The sequence below is a fragment of the Lutra lutra genome, chromosome 6 (assembly GCF_902655055.1).
Source record: "Lutra lutra chromosome 6, mLutLut1.2, whole genome shotgun sequence".
NCBI lineage: Eukaryota > Metazoa > Chordata > Mammalia > Carnivora > Mustelidae > Lutra > Lutra lutra.
Window position 1 is genome coordinate 53,696,008 of NC_062283.1, and position 21,683 is coordinate 53,717,690.

At 43.3% G+C, this 21,683-nt stretch overlaps 1 protein-coding gene across 1 annotated transcript; it reads left to right on the forward strand.

The window, feature by feature from the left end:
• The first annotated feature begins 46 nt into the window (after positions 1 to 46).
• On the forward strand, positions 47 to 20,941 carry MCM3 (minichromosome maintenance complex component 3). The gene is made up of 17 exons (XM_047732475.1): positions 47 to 217; positions 1,944 to 2,056; positions 2,476 to 2,684; positions 3,154 to 3,284; positions 5,261 to 5,499; positions 5,986 to 6,094; positions 7,192 to 7,345; positions 7,681 to 7,812; positions 8,404 to 8,612; positions 10,499 to 10,673; positions 11,020 to 11,146; positions 11,928 to 12,078; positions 14,734 to 14,874; positions 16,404 to 16,507; positions 17,241 to 17,326; positions 17,757 to 17,826; positions 20,199 to 20,941. The coding sequence occupies exons 1-17, from the start codon at positions 140 to 142 to the stop codon at positions 20,395 to 20,397; spliced, it is 2,427 nt and encodes an 808-aa protein (XP_047588431.1). The 5' UTR covers positions 47 to 139; the 3' UTR covers positions 20,398 to 20,941.
• The last annotated feature ends 742 nt before the right edge of the window (positions 20,942 to 21,683 follow it).

Consider the following 21,683-nt stretch of genomic DNA (forward strand, 5'->3'; position numbering starts at 1 on the left):
GAATATCGTTCCGGAAAACCTCTCCCCTTCCTGACGTAGCCTTGGGTGGCGGGAAAAGTTCGGAACTTTTCGCGCCGGGGCGGGGTCATCGGAGGACCGTCCTCGCGGTTCTGGAGAAAGCGGCTCCCTGGCGGCGAGCATGGCCGGGACGGTAGTACTGGACGACGTAGAGCTGCGAGAGGCGCAGAGAGATTACCTGGATTTCTTGGATGATGAGGTGAGGGAGGCGCGGGGGCGCGAGACTCTGGCGCTTGAAGGCCCTGGGGACGCTGACGGGCCGAGGGAGGCCACGGCGGATGCTGCTCCACGCCGGGCCGGGGTGGGGCGGGGGACTCCCGGGAGGTCCGTCGGGCCTCTCGACTCTTGGGGCAGGGCCGGCGCCCTCAGGAGTCTTCCATGTAGGGTCGCGTAACGTTTCTCGCGGTGGAGTCCGCAGCTGGTCTCCTGTAGGTGCAGCCTTGAGAGAGCGATCCTGAAACTCTCCTGCGTGCTGATGGGGCGGGGTCTCGCGAAAGGCAGCGGGTTTCTTTCAAGTGCGCACGTAATGGCAAAGCTCGCTTTGACCTTTCGGAATCACTCCCGGCTCTCTCAGTTTGAAGGGAGTGTAGGGGGAGGAATGCTGTAGAACTGATGAGGGACAGAAGGCTGGCTGAGGACAAAGCAAAAGCTGACATCCAGCAACCTTCTCCGACCCTGCTCCTGAGTGCGACATGTGTGACTTTCTTTAGGAATCTCCCACCTGTCTTAATGTTAATACCTTGCTAGAGGGCAAAATGACCTTGACAGTGGCAAGGCTTTCCTATCTTGTAGGTCCTTTTTAGCATATGAAAATTCTTTTGAAACCTCCCTTTTCTTTATTTTCACCACCCACTTGGTACAGAACCTGCCACTCTTCACAATCCCGGGGCAGCAGCTCTTTCTGCCCACGGGTCCTGTCCCCGTGCTTTAATAAACCACCATTTTGCACCAAAAATGCCTCAAGAATTCTTTCTTGGTCATGGGCTTTGGACCTCACCCCACTGAACCTCACCTGTGTTCTAGAACTTCATCAGAACGGTAGTGATCCGCTAACTTAAAGACCTGCAGATACCGGCGGAAAAGACTACCTAACTTGGCTGCATTCGATTTCACTGCCAAAGGAGATGCAGAAAAGCGTTTGCTCTGCTGGCAAAGGGGGCTTTGTATGCTGTCCAGGATTGGAAGCCATAGGATATTGTAAAGCTTCTTAAAAGGGTGGGTAATGCTGGGTCTGTAGACAAATAGCGAGGCTTCCTATTCCTTTAGGTCTGGCTAGAGAACTCTTTTCCCTATTATACAGCTAATCGGGGAAGTAGAATATTTTAATACCCTCTGTAATTCTTAAGTGAAAAGTCATTTTTAATCTGCTAATTTACATTTCGGTAAGCCTTTGAAAATTTTTAAAAAATTTTTTTAAGGTTTTTTTTTTTTTTTAATTTGACAGACAGAGATCACAAGCAGGCAGAGAGGCCCGCAGACAGAGAGGGGGGAAGCAGGTTTCCTGCTGAGCAGAGAGCCCAATGTGGGGCTCGATCCCAGGACCCTGAGATCATGACCTGAGCCAAAGGCAGAGGCTTAACCCACTGAGCCACCCAGGCAGGCGCCCCTTGATAAGCTTTTATTTGTCCTTTTTGACTTATTATGACCTTGTTTTAATTCGCCATTAGAAGTTGAGAAATGACTGCATACAGAAAAGCTGCAGATGATAATAGAAATCATAACATGGATGTTGAGATTATTATACATCCTGCAACTGCCTCTTAGGGTGTATTTGGAATCTCAGGCTAGTGAGTGAAAATGTGGAGAAATGGGAGGTCCCTTCTGCTGCAGAGATTGATGGATTGATCTTGCTGTGAGAACTGCCTCTGTTTACTGTCTTATTTTTGAATTTGTGCCTCTTGTGATATGTGGTGGTTATTTTGCAGGAAGACCAGGGAATTTATCAGAGCAAAGTTCGGGAGCTGATCAGTGACAACCAATACCGGTTAATTGTCAATGTGAATGACCTGCGCAGGAAGAATGAGAAGAGGGCTAACCGGTAAGTGGTAAGGGGCTTCTTCCAAGGGGCTATCCTGGCTCTGAGTGACAGTGGCCCCCTTTCTCTTCCCTGGATTGGAACAGGCTTCCCACGAGAGGGCCTGGATGGAATGTTTTTGACCCTCATTGCCTCACCTGCTTCTTTGTTTTTTTTCTTCCTCCCAGAATAGGTGGTGAGCATTTTCCTCTCTGGAGCTCCTCTTTCCATGTTTAACTGAGTATCATTTCTGCATCTTTGAGAAGCTGAATTAAAGTTAGCTGTCAGTTCTGATATAATTTACTGTGTCATCCAGGATGGTAGGAGAAAGTAGAAGCTAGATTCTCATACCACTTTTATTTTTGAGGGTCAGGTTTTTTTTTTTTTTTTTTTTTGAGTTTTTCTCTTTCTGCTTAATTATCCTCTCTCTTGCCCATGTGCAGCCTCCTGAGCAATGCCTTTGAGGAGCTGGTTGCCTTCCAGCGGGCTTTAAAGGATTTTGTGGCCTCCATTGATGCTACCTATGCCAAGCAATATGAGGAGTTCTACATAGGATTGGAGGGCAGCTTTGGCTCCAAGCATGTCTCTCCCCGGACTCTTACCTCCTGCTTCCTCAGCTGTGTAGTCTGCGTGGAGGGCATTGTCACCAAGTGTGAGTGGCTTCAAATCGGGGCTAAGGGAATGGAAGTGGGATAGTCTTAAGAGGGCCTGGGGAAGGAGGAGAAGCCGAGTAGAGCTTAGTAGCTCTACTAAGCTCTACTTAGCCGAGTAGCTTAGCCCTGAACGTACAGGGTGAAGCTGGGAGGATCTGTGGTGTGTACATTGATGAAGGGGTCCAGAACGATGAATTCTACTGAGTGTGGGTGTGTCTTGGCTCTTGTAATCTCCTCATTTTAACTCTGAACTCCTATCATTTCTTGGTCAGGAAGAGTTGTACTTGAAGTTTTATATAGGTATGTTGATGTTCTAAATATAAAAATGAATAAATGACTAGTATTGAAGTAGCTTAAACTAGTCAGAAGAAAACAGTATTTATTTAGAGTCATGATAGACTTGTCTGCGTCAGATTCTACCTTTGTCAATGTCTAGTTGAATGACTTATGCATGTTTTCCATTGCTAGGCTCTCTAGTTCGTCCCAAAGTCGTCCGCAGTGTCCACTACTGCCCTGCTACCAAGAAGACTATAGAACGACGTTACTCTGATCTCACTACCCTGGTGGCCTTTCCTTCCAGCTCAGTCTATCCCACCAAGGTGAGGGGAATGAATTAATTGGGCTTCTTGGGAGGTGGGAATCAAGGATGTCTGTTTTCATGCAAATAATTGAGTGATATCTGAAGTCTTCTAAAGTACATCAGATGAAAAGTGTAAGGATTAATCTCAAAGAAAGATTGATTGCTAGCCAGAGTTTAATACGAAAGTCTTCAATTCTAATTTAAAAAAAAAAAAAAGAATAAATACTCTAGAAAATTCGGCAAATTGTAGAAGGATTGAAAAAAGTCATTAAGCAACGTAGATCTTTGAGCAAAGTTATATATAACTTTATAATCTACTTAAAGTAATATGGGACAATACTTACGCTATAGTGTTACCATGATATCTTTGCAAATATTTAACGTTGGGTTGGGAGAGGACTGGCATTGGAAATGACTTTATACTTAATGTTCTGACTGTTCTGAACTGAAGACAACTTGAGGCTTTCTTAATGAGACAGAAGACGATTAGTGTTGGTTACTTGATGTCTGAATTCATTCTATTGAAGAATACCTGTCCCTGCCATCAAATTTTAATTGAGAGCCACTGTACCCAAAGAATTGTTAAGCACTGTGGAGGATACAGATATGAGTATAACCAGTTCTTATATTCAACTCAATTAGTGCAGGAATCTTAATCTAAAACAAGAATGCATACCTTAGATTTATAACTGAAGCATACTTTAGAATCGTTGAGTCTGTCTTCAGGTGAAATGTTGAGATTCAGAAAGGTTAAGTGACTTGCACATGGTACCAGTTAGTGATGACCCTAGGGACTAGAACCTATGTCCTTTTACTTTTCTGTCACCCTGCTCTCTTCTTCAGTAAGATACCTCCTTCTAGACTGTCTTCAGTAACTACTCAGGGAGTACTCTTTTGCTGATTACTGGGGCCACGCTTCTTTTCTTAAGATCTGAAATACATTGGATTCCTGGAGGTCATCTAGTGTGGTACTGAAGAATATGGCTTGGGAGTTATACTTGCCTGAAGTCCTGGCTCTGCAATTTCCTGTGTGACTTGGGGAACTTACTTAACCTCTCCAGTCTCGGTTTCCTTATTTGTTACATGTGAAAAATACCTGCTTTACCGAGTTGTTAGAATGATTACATGAGATCATCTCATGAGATAATAGCACAATGCCTTATACATAGTAAGCATTCAATAAATGGCTGCTGTTGCGTTTTTAGAAAATTCAAATGGCAAGGGAGTAAAAGTTTAAAATGTCTTTACTCAAGTTTAATATACACACAGGAAAGTTTATATTAAAGTATGCAGGTCACTGAAATTTCACAAGCTGAAAATACCTGGAAAATCATTGTCCAAACCAGGAAACAGAGCCTTCCTAGCACTCAGAAGTGTTTGAGGGCCCACACTCCCCAAGGTTAACCCTATCCTGATATCATCAGCAACACAGAGTACTTTTGCCTGTTTTTATATTTTATCTAAATATTCCTGTGCTGGGCTTCCTTTGTTCAACAGGTGTATTTGAGATTCATTCATGTTGTATATAGCTGTATTTTATACATTTTCATTGCTGTATAGTGTTCACTTGGGTGAATATACTACATTTATTTAACCATTCTGTTGATGGCATTTGGATATTTTCTAATTTTTGCCTATTGGGAATAATGCTGCTGTGAACATTGTACTATGTGGCTTTGGGTCAATGTTTCTGTCGGGTATTACCTAGGAATGGAAATACTGTGTCATAGTACAGGGGAAATAAGAATCTTAATTTAGATTTTAATGTAACCGTGGCTCCCTCAGACTATCGTTGTCCCTTCCATTAGATGATTTGTTACTAGATCAGACGGGAATGGAGAAAACTGGAGTATACATTTGGCTTTTTTTTTGTTCTAGATACTAAAATCTCATGAGGTCATTTCCAAATTATATTTGTTTCCTACAAAAAAAAATGAGTGTGGTATTACTAAGACCAGGACAAGATAACAATGCTTTTCTGTATGTCTTTTTCAGGATGAGGAAAACAATCCCCTCGAGACCGAATATGGCCTTTCTGTCTACAAGGACCACCAGACCATCACGATCCAGGAGATGCCGGAGAAGGCCCCAGCTGGCCAACTTCCCCGCTCAGTGGATGTCATTCTGGACGATGACTTGGTAGATAAAGTGAAGCCTGGTGACCGAGTCCAGGTGGTGGGGACCTACCGTTGTCTTCCTGGAAAGAAGGGAGGCTACACCTCAGGGACCTTCAGGTAATGGTGCAGCTCTGAGGCATTTGGCACGCTGCTGGCAGCTTGCATTTCTGGTAGTATTCACGCTCTAGTTTGCCATATTGTGGGGCATACATCAGACAGGTGGAGCAGTCTAGCTGCCTGGGAGATGGGATAGCTCTTTTCCATCAGATAAAACTGGTAATAGGAGTTGTTGGTTACATGGTTATATCCTCATGGCTTACGTGAATTTCTCCCGTATTCCCACCTCCTTCTGATCCACACTTTTGTCCGAAGGAGGATCTGTGGGGCAGCCGAGGATAAATTCCTGAGGTGAAGAATCATCAGCATATTTGTGTCACAGATTAAAAGAATCAGCTGTTGAATTCAGAACAACCTGTCTTTTTTACTTTATTATTTTCTGATTTGCTGTTGGCTCTGATGTTAGGAATTAAAATCTGCAGGCTGCTTCTTATTCTTCTTATTCCTTTTATTCTTATTCTTCTTATTCCTCCTTCTTTGTCTCAGGACTATCCTGATTGCCTGTAATGTGAAGCAAATGAGCAAGGATGTTCAGCCTTCATTCTCTGCTGAGGATATAGCCAAGATCAAGAAGTTCAGTAAAACTCGTTCCAAGGTCTGAGTATCTTATAGGGATTTGAGGGTGGGAATGGATTTGTTAGGGTTGTGTTTGGCATGGGACACCTTTCATCTTTGTAGAGGATCAGGAGGAGGGTCAAGGTTTTTTTCTCTAAAGGATGTGGTGTTAGCTTTTAATTTTGACCCAGTCAGCAAGTAAAAGGATGTTTTTGCTGTTCAGTATTTCTGTTTTGTTACCTGCTGGGCTGCTAAGTGAACCTAATACAAGTACTAGAATAAGAGAATATCAGGGTACCAGTAAGTCCATGTGGACGACAGTAGTGATGCATTGTTACATAAGTTTTAAATAGGTTATTTTTGTTTCAGTTCTCTACTTTGTTTTGCTTTTTTCCTTTTTGAAGACAAAAAGGTAGAATTGTCCATAGGTAGAACTGAAGAAAGTACGGTTGACCTTGGAACAACACATGTTTGGACTGTGGGTTTGCTTGCTTGTGGGTTTTTTCTGATAAATCCAGTACAGTACTATAAATGTATTTCTCTTACGATTTTCTTAATGATATTTTCCTTTCTCTAGCTTATTGTAAGAATGCACCATATAGTACATATCATACACAAATGTGTTATGTTTTTAAAACACAGATATTTTTATGTTATTGGTAAGACGAGGTCATTGGTAGGGTATTAGTAAAGTTTTAGGGGATCAAAAGTTATGCATGGATTTTTGACTGTATGGGGTGTTGGCACCCCTAACTTCTGCATTGTTCAAGGGTCATCTCTATGTGTCTGTGTGATCAAGGTTACTGAAAAAACATACCCATACCAAACCAAGACAAAAGGTTACTGGAACCACAATATACATTCTTATTAAACCTAAAGTGTTTTGAACCTGGAAATACTTTTTTCTTAAAGATTAACTCTTTAAGCAGGTTTTGGAATATAGGCTTTCCCTTTATCTGTTCTGACAGTCGTCTCATCAGTGTGATTTGTCTTAAGAAAAGCTTTTACAGTTAGAAATGGCGTCTACAAATGTGGAGTTCTTCAAGCATTTTTATAGGTTGAAGTATGAAGCAGAGCTTAGCAAAACCATATTGAATCTCAACAGACTTTTCATGCCTTTGGTTATTCCTCCTGTAGGATATCTTTGACCAGCTGGCCAGGTCGTTGGCCCCTAGCATCCACGGGCATGACTACGTTAAGAAGGCGATTCTCTGCTTGCTCTTGGGAGGGGTGGAACGAGACCTTGAAAATGGCAGTCACATCCGTGGGGACATCAATATTCTCCTGATCGGTATGGCATTGGGGATTTGCATCAGACTCTTGGTCTTCCCTGTGGAGTGTGCTTGTGGGAATCTATAAAAGAATGTGTATTCTCTACCTGGTGTATTTCAGTTCCATCAAAGGGCAGAAGGCTAAAATGAATCTTTTCTTATTGTTGTCATTTTTGTGTTTCCTGATTTATGTCTAAAATATATTCTTCCATGAATGGTAAGGGAATATTATTTATAACCCATTACTGTAAATTTGTTATGCCAAGAGCTGTGCTAGAAAAGTAGAACTTGCTGCAGTGTGGTGTGGGAGTGGAGGAGTTTCCTAGCAAGTCACCACTGTCCCACTGAATTATAGGGGACCCATCGGTTGCCAAGTCTCAGCTTCTACGCTATGTGCTGTGCACTGCTCCACGGGCTATCCCCACCACTGGACGGGGCTCTTCTGGAGTGGGTCTGACGGCTGCTGTCACCACAGACCAGGAAACGGGTAAGGGTATAAGGGTCTTTGGCAAACGTCCTGTGGTGAGATCAAGTGTAATTTCTTGTAGTTTGCTCTTGGGAAGCTTTATTGGGAAGATACAAGCTTATCTTGTTACCCTGAAAGTTTAGTTTGAACCAGACTATGGAGGCCAGGGTATCCTCTGGCAATAGGGGGTGAATTAATTAAGTCTTTGGGTGGCCCTCTGGATAAGACTGTCTCCTAAAACACACCTTTTGAAGAAGGCTTTGCATATTGGAAGGGAAATAAATAAAAATGAAGATAGTGCTATTTTATAAATTAGAGGAAGGGATTTGAAGACTAGTGAAAAGAGAGCAGAGATCTAGTTGGGGAATTACTTGAGGATGAAGATAGAGAATCCGTGAAAGAAGTTTGTTGGAGGCTGGCTGCTTAGGGATAGTTCAGATTGGAACTAAAAAGGTTGACCCACTAGGGTTTTTCTCTAAGTCTCTAGGAACTGACTGTTCCTCACTATTTTCTCATGAGAGACATTGAGTGCTTAGGAAGGAGGTTGAAATCTCTCCCCTTGTCCTCTACAACCTGGATGGTAACACATATCTTGACCTGCTCATTTCTCAGGGGAGCGCCGCCTGGAAGCAGGGGCCATGGTCCTTGCTGACCGAGGTGTGGTTTGCATTGATGAATTTGACAAGATGTCCGACATGGACCGCACGGCCATCCATGAAGTGATGGAGCAGGGTCGAGTCACCATCGCCAAGGCTGGCATCCATGCTCGGCTGAATGCCCGCTGCAGTGTCTTGGCAGCTGCCAACCCCGTCTACGGCAGGGTGAGTGCAGGCAGGCACTTTACCATTGTCCTCACCTTTGTTTGGTTTTGCTGAATAGCTGGGCCATGAAGTTGATTCTTGGAGTCCCAGAGGAATAAAAGGCCAGACTAAAGTTTAGCTCTCCACCTTTTTGTTCTTGTCCTTAACTTAGATCAGTGCTATCTCACGTTTTCAGCCACATCAGAATCCCCTGGCAAGTTATTTATTTAAATAACTTGGAAAATACAAAGAAGAAAACAAAAGTGACCTGCAGTCCCATAACCCAGTAACCTGTATTGCCATTACAACGAAAGTACCACATGCAGATGGTAGGATGTATGAACAGAACAGAGTACAGTATAGACATTAGAAGACTTCCCTTTTCTCTCCTATCCCTTCTCCAAGAGATAACCACTAAACTCTTGAGTGTCTGGGGAAACAGAAACTTAAGTGTATACAACAACTATACTGGCTCCTTGTAACCGAATTAGTCTGTTTATCTTTGTTTTTTACGATGATAAAGATGATACTTATTTATTTATAAGGTACCCTTGCCTGGTATTTATTTACTATGATGATTATATTTATCCAGCTTGGGGTTTGACGAATTTTGCCTCTATTTTTTCTTTTTTTTTTGGGGGCAGCTGTCTTACATTCCATTGATTTATAGTAATTTGTTTAGTCTCCATTTGATGGGCATTCGGTGTTTTCCCTTGCTATTGTGAAATGAAGTTGCAGTGAATATTCCTTTATGTGTATTCTGTTACGCATGTCCATATAATAAATACCTAGTAACAGAATCACTGAAGAGTTACATGCAATTTTATTTTGGTAGAGGTTGCCAAATTGCCCTCTTTAAAGATTGTACCGTAATAATACTATTAACTAAGACTTACAAATAGTTTGTATTTATCAACTGCTTTTATCCTCACAGTAACCTTGTAGGTAGGTAGTTATTATCCTTATCTTACAGGTGAGAAAATGGAGGCATAAAAAGTTAAGTAACTTACTTAAGAGTCACAAGCTAGAAAATGGCAATCAAAATTTGAATGCAGAGCCTATACTGTGCTCTGGCAATTATGATTCCATAATGTATGGGCTTACCTGTTTGGGTGGAGTTTTTTAAACATGCAGATGCCTGGTCCCCAGTCCAGGGTTTCTGAATTCAAATCTTTGGGTTGGGGCTCTTGGTAGCTCTGGTTTAGAAGGCTTCATAGGTTGGTGATAATGCAGAGCATGGGCTGAGAACCTTGGTTTTTAGATTAATGGTAACAGTATTTATGTCATCCTAAAGAATTATATTGGGAAATGCAGGGAGAAAATAGCAGGTCCTGAAATGGGGAACATGTTCAGAATCATTATTAAGGTTACCCACAAGGCGTATTGGACTGTCTAACTGTAAAGTGTTTGCGGGTGGGTAGTCTCGTAGGCCCTGAACTGAAAGATAAAAAAGTATAGAGGTTTTTGAGTCCCAGGGAAGATCTCCCTTGAGCCTTAAGATGTTATGATTTATAGATTATTGACCATTTTTTTTTGTGGTTTTACTCATTACCTTCTAAGTAAGGGACTCCAGTGTTTCCAAGTGCTTTTGGTTTAGTCAGCTTGTCAACTTTATAAGCGGTAGGGGAAAAGGAATCATCTTTTAGGGTTGGTCCTACCCTTGGAATGGCAGGAGCAGAATAAGGCTTGGGAAGGAGGAGACTGGTCTTAAGACCTATGATAAGCCTGTTAGAGGCACCTCAGCTAGTAGGTGTGGTTCTGAGTTTGCTCAGGTCTCCTGAGCTTCAGTGAAAGAAGGGTTGCAGGTAGAGGAACTGAATTAAGTATTTCAGTAGCTTTAAGTAGTCTCCTTGTGCTTTCTTCCCATTGATGTCACCTCCACTTTGCTTTTTCCTTCCATTGCACAGTATGATCAGTATAAGACCCCCATGGAGAACATTGGGCTACAGGACTCACTGCTATCCCGATTTGACTTACTCTTCATCATGCTGGATCAGATGGACCCTGAGCAGGATCGGGAGATCTCGGACCATGTCCTTAGGATGCACCGTTACAGGGCACCCGGGGAACAGGATGGCGATGGTGAGGCCCCGGGAAGAGTCAGAGTGACTAATGGAGGGGAACCTAAACAGACACAGTTATCTCAGACCTGGCCCAGGTCATGATGGGTGTTTGTTTTTGGGTTGATGTTGAAGGTGCACTTGTCTATGTGACCACTCCCTTCTTGCTCACTGAGAGTCATCCTAAGGTGTGTCTTTTGTCCATTTCTGGGTCTAGGAACACCTTTGAGCATCTTCTGTGAGCCATGTCATTCCACTTTTCTTATTTGTGGGCTCCACGTGTCTGTGTGTCTTGGCTTTGTTAATTTTTTCCTCTCTTCAGAAGAACCAATTTCTTACTCTGCTTTCTCCCAACTTGGGTTTTCCAGCTATGCCTTTGGGTAGTGCTGTGGATATCCTGGCCACAGACGATCCCAGTTTTAACCAGGAAGACCAGCAGGACACCCAGATTTATGAGAAGCATGACAATCTTCTGCATGGGACCAAGAAGAAAAAGTGAGCATTCTTCATACTTCTTGAAGGAACCTGAGATTTCTGTCATATTAGTATGTTTTTATGTGCTCCCCAGGCGAGATCATGCTTGGATTCATAGCCATGTGGGCCTGTTTTCTTTTCTGGATCTCACACTATATACCCCTTTTCCTGGCCAGTTGCCTTGTGTTTATGGTGATTAAGCTTAGGTTCTAACCTTCCTAAAATGGAAGGCTTTGACAACATGCTCAGCTGATGGTGGGTATATCATGTAATCCTCGTACCTTAAGTACTGCACAAGTCCTGTAGCTGTTGGTGACAAGCTAATATTGACGGGACGGTAGACTGCAAGCCCTGGGTGCTGTGCAGGTGGATTTGGATAAAGGAGACTAGGGTGGAAGTGTTCCAAGTGTGAAATGTGGGATCTTGTACTTCTGTTTAGGGCTGTGGTGCAGTAGGAAGCGTATAGATTCAAACCTGTCATTTCAGAACAGAATTTAGAGTCAGAAGACTAAATTTAAGTCTTCCCTAAGCCACAGTTTTTACGTATTAAATAGGGCAAATAATACCTAAACTTCTGCCTGTACTGCTTACCTCACATACATCTAAGTAATAGCTACAGAATTCAATAAATGTAGATGAAAGGGTCTCATTCATACACATTCTATATAAATGGGATTTATGATAATGGATTCTAGAATATATCTCTGTCACTTGACCTTGACTTCTCTGAGGAGAGGCCAAGCCCCCACCCCAGTCATGTGCCAAGGTTTGGCAGAGAAGATTTCCCTGTGTGTGCATCCAGGGAGAAGATGGTGAGTGCAGCGTTCATGAGGAAATACATCCACGTGGCCAAAATCATCAAGCCCATCCTAACTCAGGAGTCAGGTGCCTACATTGCAGAAGAGTACTCACGCCTGCGCAGCCAAGACAGCATGAGCTCGGACACTGCCCGGGTGAGTCCCCACAGCCAAGATGGGCCTGGGAATTCTTAAGTACAAGGCTGGGGAGTCCCTGTTACCTGGGAGTTCTGAAAGCATTTTAACTTAGGGATTCCTTACCTTTTTCTTTCTGGTCCGAAGGACTTCCTGTTCTATAATTCTAATAATTTCCTTTTATAAAGGAAAATGAAGTGAGAATAACCAGATACCTGTATCTCATTAGATACAATATCATCAGATGATACTGGCCTCCGGAAGCTATGATACATTCAGCAAACAGAAGGAGCCACTTTTGGGTTCTTACATGCAGGGTTAAAATGGGAAGAGCTATCCTCAGAGAGCTCAGATCTGCAACTTAGGAGGTAGGAAGGTAGATGGAAAGATCATATATGCATATTTATAAATATCTAACCACAGTGTGGTACCTAGGAGGGAACGAATGGGAAAGATGATTGGAGTGTAGATGAAGAAGCTGTTAGTTTTTCCTTTAGACTTTATAGAACTGGTATGAATTTGATGGAAGAGAGTGTGCTATTTGAGCTGGACTTTGATAAATGATTAGTTGGATAATCATAATGGTTGTCCAAAGCCATTTCTAGAAATCTGCCTGTGAATTTATCTAAACTGTGGGGCATAGAGTTCACACAGGATTTCACAGCAGAAAGACCCAAGTCCAAGACCGTTATTATGTGCTATAGACATAGACTTTTGGATTTAGGCCTGATCCCAGGTCACCTATTCTAGCCTCACACCCAGATAGGCACTCTGTCTTCTGGAATTTCTGCTAAGACTTTCTTGACACCTCTAGTAGCAGCATGTCTGGCACATCACTGCTTTGAAATGTTAGAAACGTCTTGTATTTATTGGGCTTAAACTTGCTTCCCCATGACTTAGACCCATGGGTCTTAATTTTGTTTTGTGGGGATTATGTATGACTTGTCTTCTTCAGATTAAGAAGCCCCCTTTCTTTTTAATTGTTTCTCTCACCGTGTGAACATGTTTCAGTGTGTCAGAAGCCTTCTCATTGAACAAAACACTGTTTGAGCTCTGGTCTTAGTGGGTCTGGTAAATCTCTCAATTTGGATTCTGTAGTTCTGCTAATGCAGGCTAAAATTTCACTTGCTTTTTTAGGTTATCCAAGAATTGGAGCTTATAAGGAGTGTGTAACCTCCACACTCTGGTAGCTTTTAAATCATTAAAAGATTTGGTGACTTTACTTAAAAGTGAATATATTTGGGGCACCTGGGTAGTGTGGCTCTATTGGCTCTAGTGGCTCAGTGGTTTAAGCCTCTGCATTCAGCTTGGGTCATGATCTCAGGGTTTTGGGATCGAGCCCTGCATCGGGCTGTCTGCTCAGTGGGGAGCTGCTTCCCCCTGCTTCCCCCTCTCTCAATGCCTGCCTCTCTGCCTACTTGGGATCTCCTCTCTCTGTCAAATAAATGAATAAAATCTTTAAAAAAAAAAGTGAATATATTTGTTTTGAATGTGGAATAGGGTTTTATTTATACTATCCCATGATAATTTGCGAAACTTCGAAGTGGAAGTGACCAGATCAAGGATCATACAATGGGAGATGTAGGAATGTGACAGAAAAAACTAGCCCTCTGTTCTGGTCCCAGGTCCAGCTAATTTTTGGGCCTTGCACAAATCTCTTCACATCTCAGGTCACAGTTTTTTAATCCATAAACTGAGAAGGTTGGATAATGTCAGGGATGCTTAACTAGATGGGCACATCATAATCACCTGAAACTTAAAAAGTATACATGTCCAGTCCTAAACATAGACATTCTGACTCACTAGGTCAGAGATGCCATTCAGCCAAAAGCATTTAAAAAAGATAGAAGTTGTGCTTGCTTCGGCAGCGCATATACTAAAAAAGATAGAAGCACGCCAGTTTAGTATGCACCCACCCCCCCATGAGAACCACTTGATGAGAACATGCCAGAATCCTGTTTTCCTCTGGACTTGAATTTACCCAACTTGAAAAATTTGTCCTCACATGACCTCTTTCACACCCCTCCCTTAGTGTGACCTTGCTCAAGTTACCTGAAGCCCTAAGTCCCATTTTCCTCATCTGTAAAACTTGGAGAAGTATCGGGAGTATTAAATGATGCAGTTGATATAAAAGCAAAGTTCTTAGAGCGTTGCAGACTGGCAGTACAGGATTGTTTTTCCTCCTTCACTATTGTAGTTTTTCTAGCCTTTTTTCTTTCCAGCTGTAAGATGCCTCATTTTCTTCTTCCCTGTTCACCCACCCCTTTCTCCCTCAACACTCCTATTTTCTTGGCTGCTTTTATTTATTTTTATTTTTAAAAACTATTTTATTTATTCATTTGTAAGAGAGTGTGTACAGAAGTGGGGGAGCGGCAGGCAGAGGGGGAGGGAGAAGCAGGCTCCCTGCTGAGCATGGAGCCCAATGTGGGGCTTGATCCCAGGACCTTGGGATCATGACCTGAGCCAAAGGCAACCACTTAACCAACTGAGCCACCCAGGCGAACTGATTGGCTGCTTTTATCTTTGTGAATTTTATGTAGTGTTTATACAGAATATATAGCTCTGAATCCTTTGCTTATGCTTCCTAGAGTCAGTCTGGTAGTATCTTTATCCTTTTCTGTAAAGTGGGAGTGATGGGAATTCTGACAAGTAATCGTCCCTTGTTCTCTTCCTCAGACATCACCAGTTACAGCCCGGACACTGGAAACTCTGATTCGATTGGCCACAGCTCATGCCAAGGCCCGCATGAGCAAGACTGTGGACTTGCAGGATGCAGAGGAAGCTGTGGAGTTGGTTCAGTATGCTTACTTCAAGAAGGTGAGGGCTCCCGTGCTTGGGCCCGAGAGCTCCCCCTGAGTAAATGCTGGTGCTTGGGCTGCCCAGCCCTCCACAGTGACACCTGCCTTTAGGTCATCTGTGGAAAGCAGCATCTAGCTGGGAAGCTTTAAAATACTGATGCCAGAGTCCCTAGAGGCCCCAGAGATTTAGGTTTTATTGACGTGCTGCACCATCAACAGATTGCTTCTCTACCTACTCATACTTTGTCTCTTAAAAAAGTAGGTTTCCAAAGGATTAACATTGGTGATCTTCCTCTTCCTTCAACGTTTTTCTTGCCAGTCTCTTCAGGGTTCCCATTGGCATCTCAAAATCTCACATCAAAAGTTGAATTCTCAAGCTTGGGCCCGTCATTCTGTTTCTGTTTCTGCTCACGACATTGTATTTCTGTCATTCATTCATTCTTTATTTATTTATACCAGATTTTTTTTTTTTTTTTTTTAAAGATTTTATTTATTTATTTGACAGAGAGAAATCACAAGTAAGCAGAGAGGCAGGCAGAGAGAGAGGAGGAAGCAGGCTCCCTGCTGAGCAGAAAGCCCGATGTGGGGCTCGAACCCAGGACCTGGGATCATGACCTGAGCCGAAGGCAGCGGCTTAACCCACTGAGCCACCCAGGCGCCCCTATACCAGATTTTATTTATTTATTTGGCAGAGAGAGATCAAGAAATATCAAGAGAGGGAATACAAGCAGGCATAGTGGGAGAGGGGGAAGAAGGCTCTCCGCTGAGCAGGGTGCCCGTTGCGGGGCTTGATCCCAGGGCCCTGGGATCATGACCTGAGCTGAAGGCAGACACTTAATGACTGAGCCACTCAGGCGCCCCTGTATTTTTGAAGCCTTCACTGTCTTTTCCTATTGCCCACCCCCTCTCCAGTTCAGTGAACTGTAGTCATCTGGGGTTTAGTTATGGGTTTGATAGGCTTTTCCTGGGTTACTCTTTTTGCTAGGATGGGAGTTGTTTTAAATTTAAATTAGTCACTTGATCTATAAAGAAATGAATTGTTTTCCACTTAACCGTTGTGGGCTGGACTTTTTTTTCATTCATTTCTTTGTTCCTTAAATACTCATTTAGTATCTACTGTGGTCAAAGGAATTTAACATATCTCTCAGCATTTTTTTCTTTTTTACAGACTTACTTATTTATTTTAGAGTGTGGCAGGGGGGCAGAAGGACAGGGAGAAAGAATCTCAAGCCGACTCTCTGCTGAACGAGGAGCTTGATGTGGGGCTCAGTCCAATGACCCTGAGATCATGACCTGAGCTGACAGTAAGAGTTGGACACCTAACTGACTGAGCCACCCAGGCGCCCCCCGCTCAGCATTTTTAAAGATAGATAGCAGCCTGTTCCTCTGTCCCTGGTTCTGGGACTCAGGGATGGAAGAAGCTCAGTCATTAGACCCACGGAAGTTATCTTTGCTGGTGGTGTAGACGGACTCTTACTCAAGAGTTCTTCATTCAGTTTCCTGGCATTGGTGACCCTTCCCACCCACCCATGCTTGGCTTGGTCTCAGGTTCTAGAGAAGGAGAAGAAACGAAAGAAGCGAAATGAAGATGAATCAGAGACAGAGGATGAAGAGGAGAAAAGCCAGGAGGACCAAGAGCAGAAGAGTAAGAGGTAAGGCAAAGCAAAGACATGCATTGGGGGTGGGGAGAGGGGAGAGGAGTGGATCAGTACTGCTGGGGTTGACATCAACTTTTTCTTGGGAAGGGTACCTAGATCTGTGGGGTTGGAGGCCAAAGACAACCTAGGCAAAGTAGAGAGCTTAGCTAGCCCCTTTGTTCTTTTGTATGATGCCTTTTTAAAGATTTGCTTATTTATTTTAGAGAAAGAAAGACCGTGCACGTGCATGGCAGGGCTGGGGGCAGAGAGAGAGGGAGAGAGAAAATTTAGTAGACTTCCATAATGAGCAGGCATTGGGCTCAATCCCCTAACCCTGAGATCATGACCTGAGCGGAAACTAATAGTTGGATACCTAACCGACTGTGCCACCCAGGCGCCCCTGGTAGGATGCTTTTGACCTCCTTCCTGCTAAAGAAATGCTAAGTAGCAGGAGCACACTAACTCAAACAGGTTTTTGAGTGTATCTTTCGGAATCCTTTCCTCATGGTAACTTTTCCCCTTTCATGCCTGTGATTGAATTTCTAAGGTGGTTGGTAGAAAAAAAGAGCATTGGGAAGCAGGGCCTGTTTGTGTTCTAGTTCAGAACTTTCAGTGTCTTTTTCAAGAAAAAGTAACAGTTTGTATAGACCTGGGCCTAGCATTTTGCTTTGATTGTAGATCGCTCTAGTTCTTTTTCTCTGGTCAGAGGCACAGGATGGGTTCCTTTTAATTGCTATGGGTATTTTAGGAGGAGGACTTGTCACTCTGACGCCAAGGATGGGGGCTCCTATGACCCCTATGACTTCAGTGACACAGAGGAGGAAATGCCTCAAGGTGAGTGAATGTCTCCTATTGATAAAGAGGTGGTTCCTTTGCTGACTTCAGTCACTCCGTGTACTACATTTTCTGGTGGGTTGCCATTTGGTTCCCTGCTCAGGACCCTGTATCCAAAAGGTTTGTCCCAAGAGAACCTCAGGAAACCCAGTCAAAACTTTGGAAACCGGGCTTTGCTCAGTTGTTTGCTTCCTTCCCAAGGAACTGTGCTCTTTGCCAAGCCTGGCGTAAGCATCTCAGATAATGTATTTAAGGGTCTCTTGCCTGAATCAATTTCTTAACCTGGGCTGGTTCCATAAAAACCCTAGGAAGTGGGTGCTCGGTAGGCTCAGTGAGGTGTGGGGAGTGGAGAAGATTACTTTTCTGGTGTCTGTGGAAATGGCTTCACCATGTTGTCTTACCATTATCTGTAACCATTTATCCTCTAAAGTGCACACTCCAAAGACTGCAGACTCACAGGAGACCAAGGAGTCCCAGAAGGTGGAATTGAGTGAATCCAGGTGAGTAGAAAGGTGAATGCCACATGCTGCTGGACAAGGACATTCTGGGGAGAGGGTATGAAAACACGCTGATTATCAGTGGAGCTCAAACTTGTAGGCTCAGTAATTTTTAGAACAGCTTATATTCTGGGGCGCCTGGGTGGCTCAGTGGGTAAAGCCGCTGCCTTCGGCTCAGGTCATGATCTCAGGGTCCTGGGATCGAGCCCCGTGTCGGGCTCTCTGCTCGGCAGGGAGCCTGCTTCCCTCTCTCTCTCTCTCTCTCTCTCTCTGCCTGCCTCTCTGTCTACTTGTGATCTCTCTCTGTCAAATAAATAAATAAAATCTTAAAAAAAAAAAAAGAACAGCTTATATTCTGATTTTAATTTCAAACCTAAAAAAAAGTTGCAAAAGTGGTATACAGAATTCTTTTATACCTTTACCCAGAATCCCCGGTTGTTTACATTTTACCATTTGTTTTATAAATGGTTCTTTGTGGGGATTTTAAATATAATATCCTCAGGAGGTCAGGAAGGAAGATAGTCTTGAATTGAAGCAAGGACAAAATTTTTATCTTACTATTTGGGTTCTTCTCAGTAGGGTGTACACACACACACACATTTTTCTTCATTGAATTGTCCTTTGTTTTGGGATGAGAAGTTTTTACCTCCAGAGGTTCAGGAATAGTTTTACTTATAAATTTTTTTAAAAAGATTATTTATTTTAGAGAGTGTGTGTGTGTGTGTGTGTGTTTGTGTGTGCACGCATGTGCGTGCATACTTGTGCATATGGGTGGGGAAAGGGGCAGAGGGAGGGAATCTTCAAGCAGACTCCTGACTCTGAGCAGGGAGCCAGACTTGGGGCCTGATCTCACCTCCCTGAGATCATGACCTGAGCTGAAACCAGGAGTCGATGCTTAACTGACTGAGCCATTCAGGCATCCCTTATGTATACATTTTTATGTTTACTGGACACTACAGAAAACCTATGACTGAGGTTTGCTTTTTTCTTTTAATACTTTAAGCATAGAACGCAGTATATTTACTGAAGAAAATAGGAAAACATTGAAAAGTATTTAGAAAAAATATTAAAATCAATTGTAATCCCTCTTTCTGAGAAACCACTGAAATATATTTTATTTATTTTTAAAAATTTTATTTATTTGAGGGCGACTGGGTGGCTCAGTGGGTTAAGCCTCTGCCTTCAGCTCAGGTCATGATCTCAGGGTCCTGGGATAGAGCCCCGAATCAGGCTCTCTGCTCGGCGGGGAGCCTGCTTCCTCCTCTTTCTCTCTCTGCTTGCCTCTCTGCCTACTTGTGATCTCTCTCTGTCAAATAAATAAATAAAATCTTAAAAAAAAATTTTATTTATTTGAGAGAAATAGAATACAAGCAGAGGGGAGGAGCAGAGGAAAAAGGGAGAAGCAGACTCCCTGCTGAGCAGGGAGCCCAACGTGGGGCTTGATCCCAGGACCCTGAGATCATCCCCTGAGCCGAAGGCAGAGGCTTAACCCACTGAGCCATCCAGGCGCCCCTTATTTGCATTTTCTAATGATGGACACTTAGGTTCTGTAAAACTGGTGTTTATAGTAAAACATTCTTAATATTTATCACTGTGTACTCAGGCAAATGTATAGCTGTAAGGTTAATTTCTTGGAATGGACTCACTGGATCAAAGGATATGTACTTAAAAATTTCAGTATAGGGGCGCCTGGGTGGCTCAGTGGGTTAAAGCCTCTGCCTTTGGCTCGGGTCATGATCCCAGGGTCCTGGGATCGAGCCCCACATCGGGCTCTCTGCTTGGCAGGGAGCCTGCTTCCTCCTCTCTCCCTCTCTGCCTGCCTCTCTGCCTACTTGTGATCTCTGTCTGTTGAGTAAATAAATAAAATCTTAAAAAAAAAAATTTCAGTATATATGCTGAATTGCCTTTCAAAGATGCTGTTATATATATATATTTATATATATATATTTTTATATATATATATTTTTAAGATTTTATTTATTTTAGAGAGAGTGCACATGCAAATGTGCTCAGGGGTGGGGGTATGGAGCAGAGCGAGGAGAGAGAATCTCAAGCAGATTCCTCCCAGAGCCTGACAGGGGGCTCAGTCTCATGACCCTGAGATCATGACCTGAGCAGAAACCAAGAGTAAGATGCTTAACCAACTAAGCTGCCTAGTTGCCGCCCCCCAAGTTTACATTTCTATGGAAACACCAGTTTCCCACATCTTCATACGTCTCTGGTTTTTAAAATGGTGTTATTTCTCAGTGTGCAGGAAGCTCTATAATAGAATGTTGGGGGATGCCTCTACTGTATTAACACTTAACATAGATCTTGTGTGAGAGCTTTTGGGTTTGTTTACTTCTCCTTTACCCATCTTTTCCTGACTTGGGCAGGTTGAAGGAATTCAAGGTGGCCCTCTTGGATGTGTTCCGGGAAGCTCACGCACAGTCGGTGGGCATGAATCGCCTCATGGAATCCATCAACCAGGACAGAGAAGAGCCCTTCTCTTCAGCAGAGATCCAGACTGCGCTGAGCAAGATGCAGGACGACAACCAGGTCATGGTCTCCGAGGGCATTATCTTCCTCATCTGAGGAGAACTCATCTCTGAACGTTGGGGCTCTGCCCAGAGTGTTTCTTCCATATTTCCTCTCCCTGCTCGCATCAGTCTTTGCCTTCATTTCCTAAATAACGGTGTTAATTGAACCGAAGTTGAGAGACATGTGACAAAGCTGACCTTTGGGAATGGGTAATGAAACCTGCTGTGGGGTAAAGGAGAAAGAATAAAGTGGGCAAGGACTAGACTGTTGTATCTTCATTCGTTCATTCATTCTTCTTATTTCCCACCAGAACAAACCAAACCATTGTTCATGGTAAATAACATATAACTTCTGAGAATATAGGGGGGAGCACAGCTGGTTTTTGTTCATCCTTTCCTTGTTTGTTGCCTGTTTTTTCTCTGCTGAGCACATCAGTCTGGAACAGGCTTTGGGTGGTTCTGTGCTGGTGGAGTGAAGATCTGAAGCAAGTCATGAAGGCTGAGAAAGCTTTCTTTTCTGTAGTACCAGTTAAAACTAATGCATACTTCTGAGCTAAATATCTGAGACTTTGAATAAACTTACCTATTTTTATATTACACACATGGCCTTAATAATGTGCTTTTGTAGACACGTTTAATTTTGTTTTCCTTGAGAGCTCTGCCCTACAGGAGCTGCACCAAGTCACCACACGGTGGCAGCAGGCTGCTGTGCTGTCCTTGGGGCTTAGGTCACTCGGCAGTTTTCTTCTTCAGAGATACCAGCATTTATCAGTCAGTTGTGCAAGCCAAACTTTGCTAATTTGCAATAGCTAAATGGCCGCAGAAGGCCACCGAATGAAAATCCAAGAGAGGTGACCCTTTGGCTGCCTTTTTTGAGCTTGAATCAAAGCCCGTTCATGGAGAAGTAATACCTGGTATATCAGATGCCTCAGTATTGTGAGTTCTGGCCCATAAGGAGATCCCCTTACAGGATCCTTGTGAAACCACTTGCACCTGGATGTTCAGCTCTTGGTCTTTTTGTGCAGAAGTGTGTAGAGGGACTTGGGTTTCATCTTTCCTGCTGTAATGCTCTCAGTAGCTTCCAAAGAACTTTTAAGTTTACTTGAATTAAAAAGAAAAGTGTACTTTATGGGGGTCTGCATCACATGAACTGGAAGCCGCTCTGTAAATGCGGTTTTGTTGGTTTTCTGCTCTAAGATTGGTGAAGTACTTTCTTCTCCCTTTTTAATGATAGGAACACCTTACCCTGAAACCAGGGTGGGCAGAAGATGGGGAGTTCTGGTTTCGTCTTTGATTCCCCCCCCCCCCCCAGATGTGAAATCCAAGTCCTATTGGAAGTAA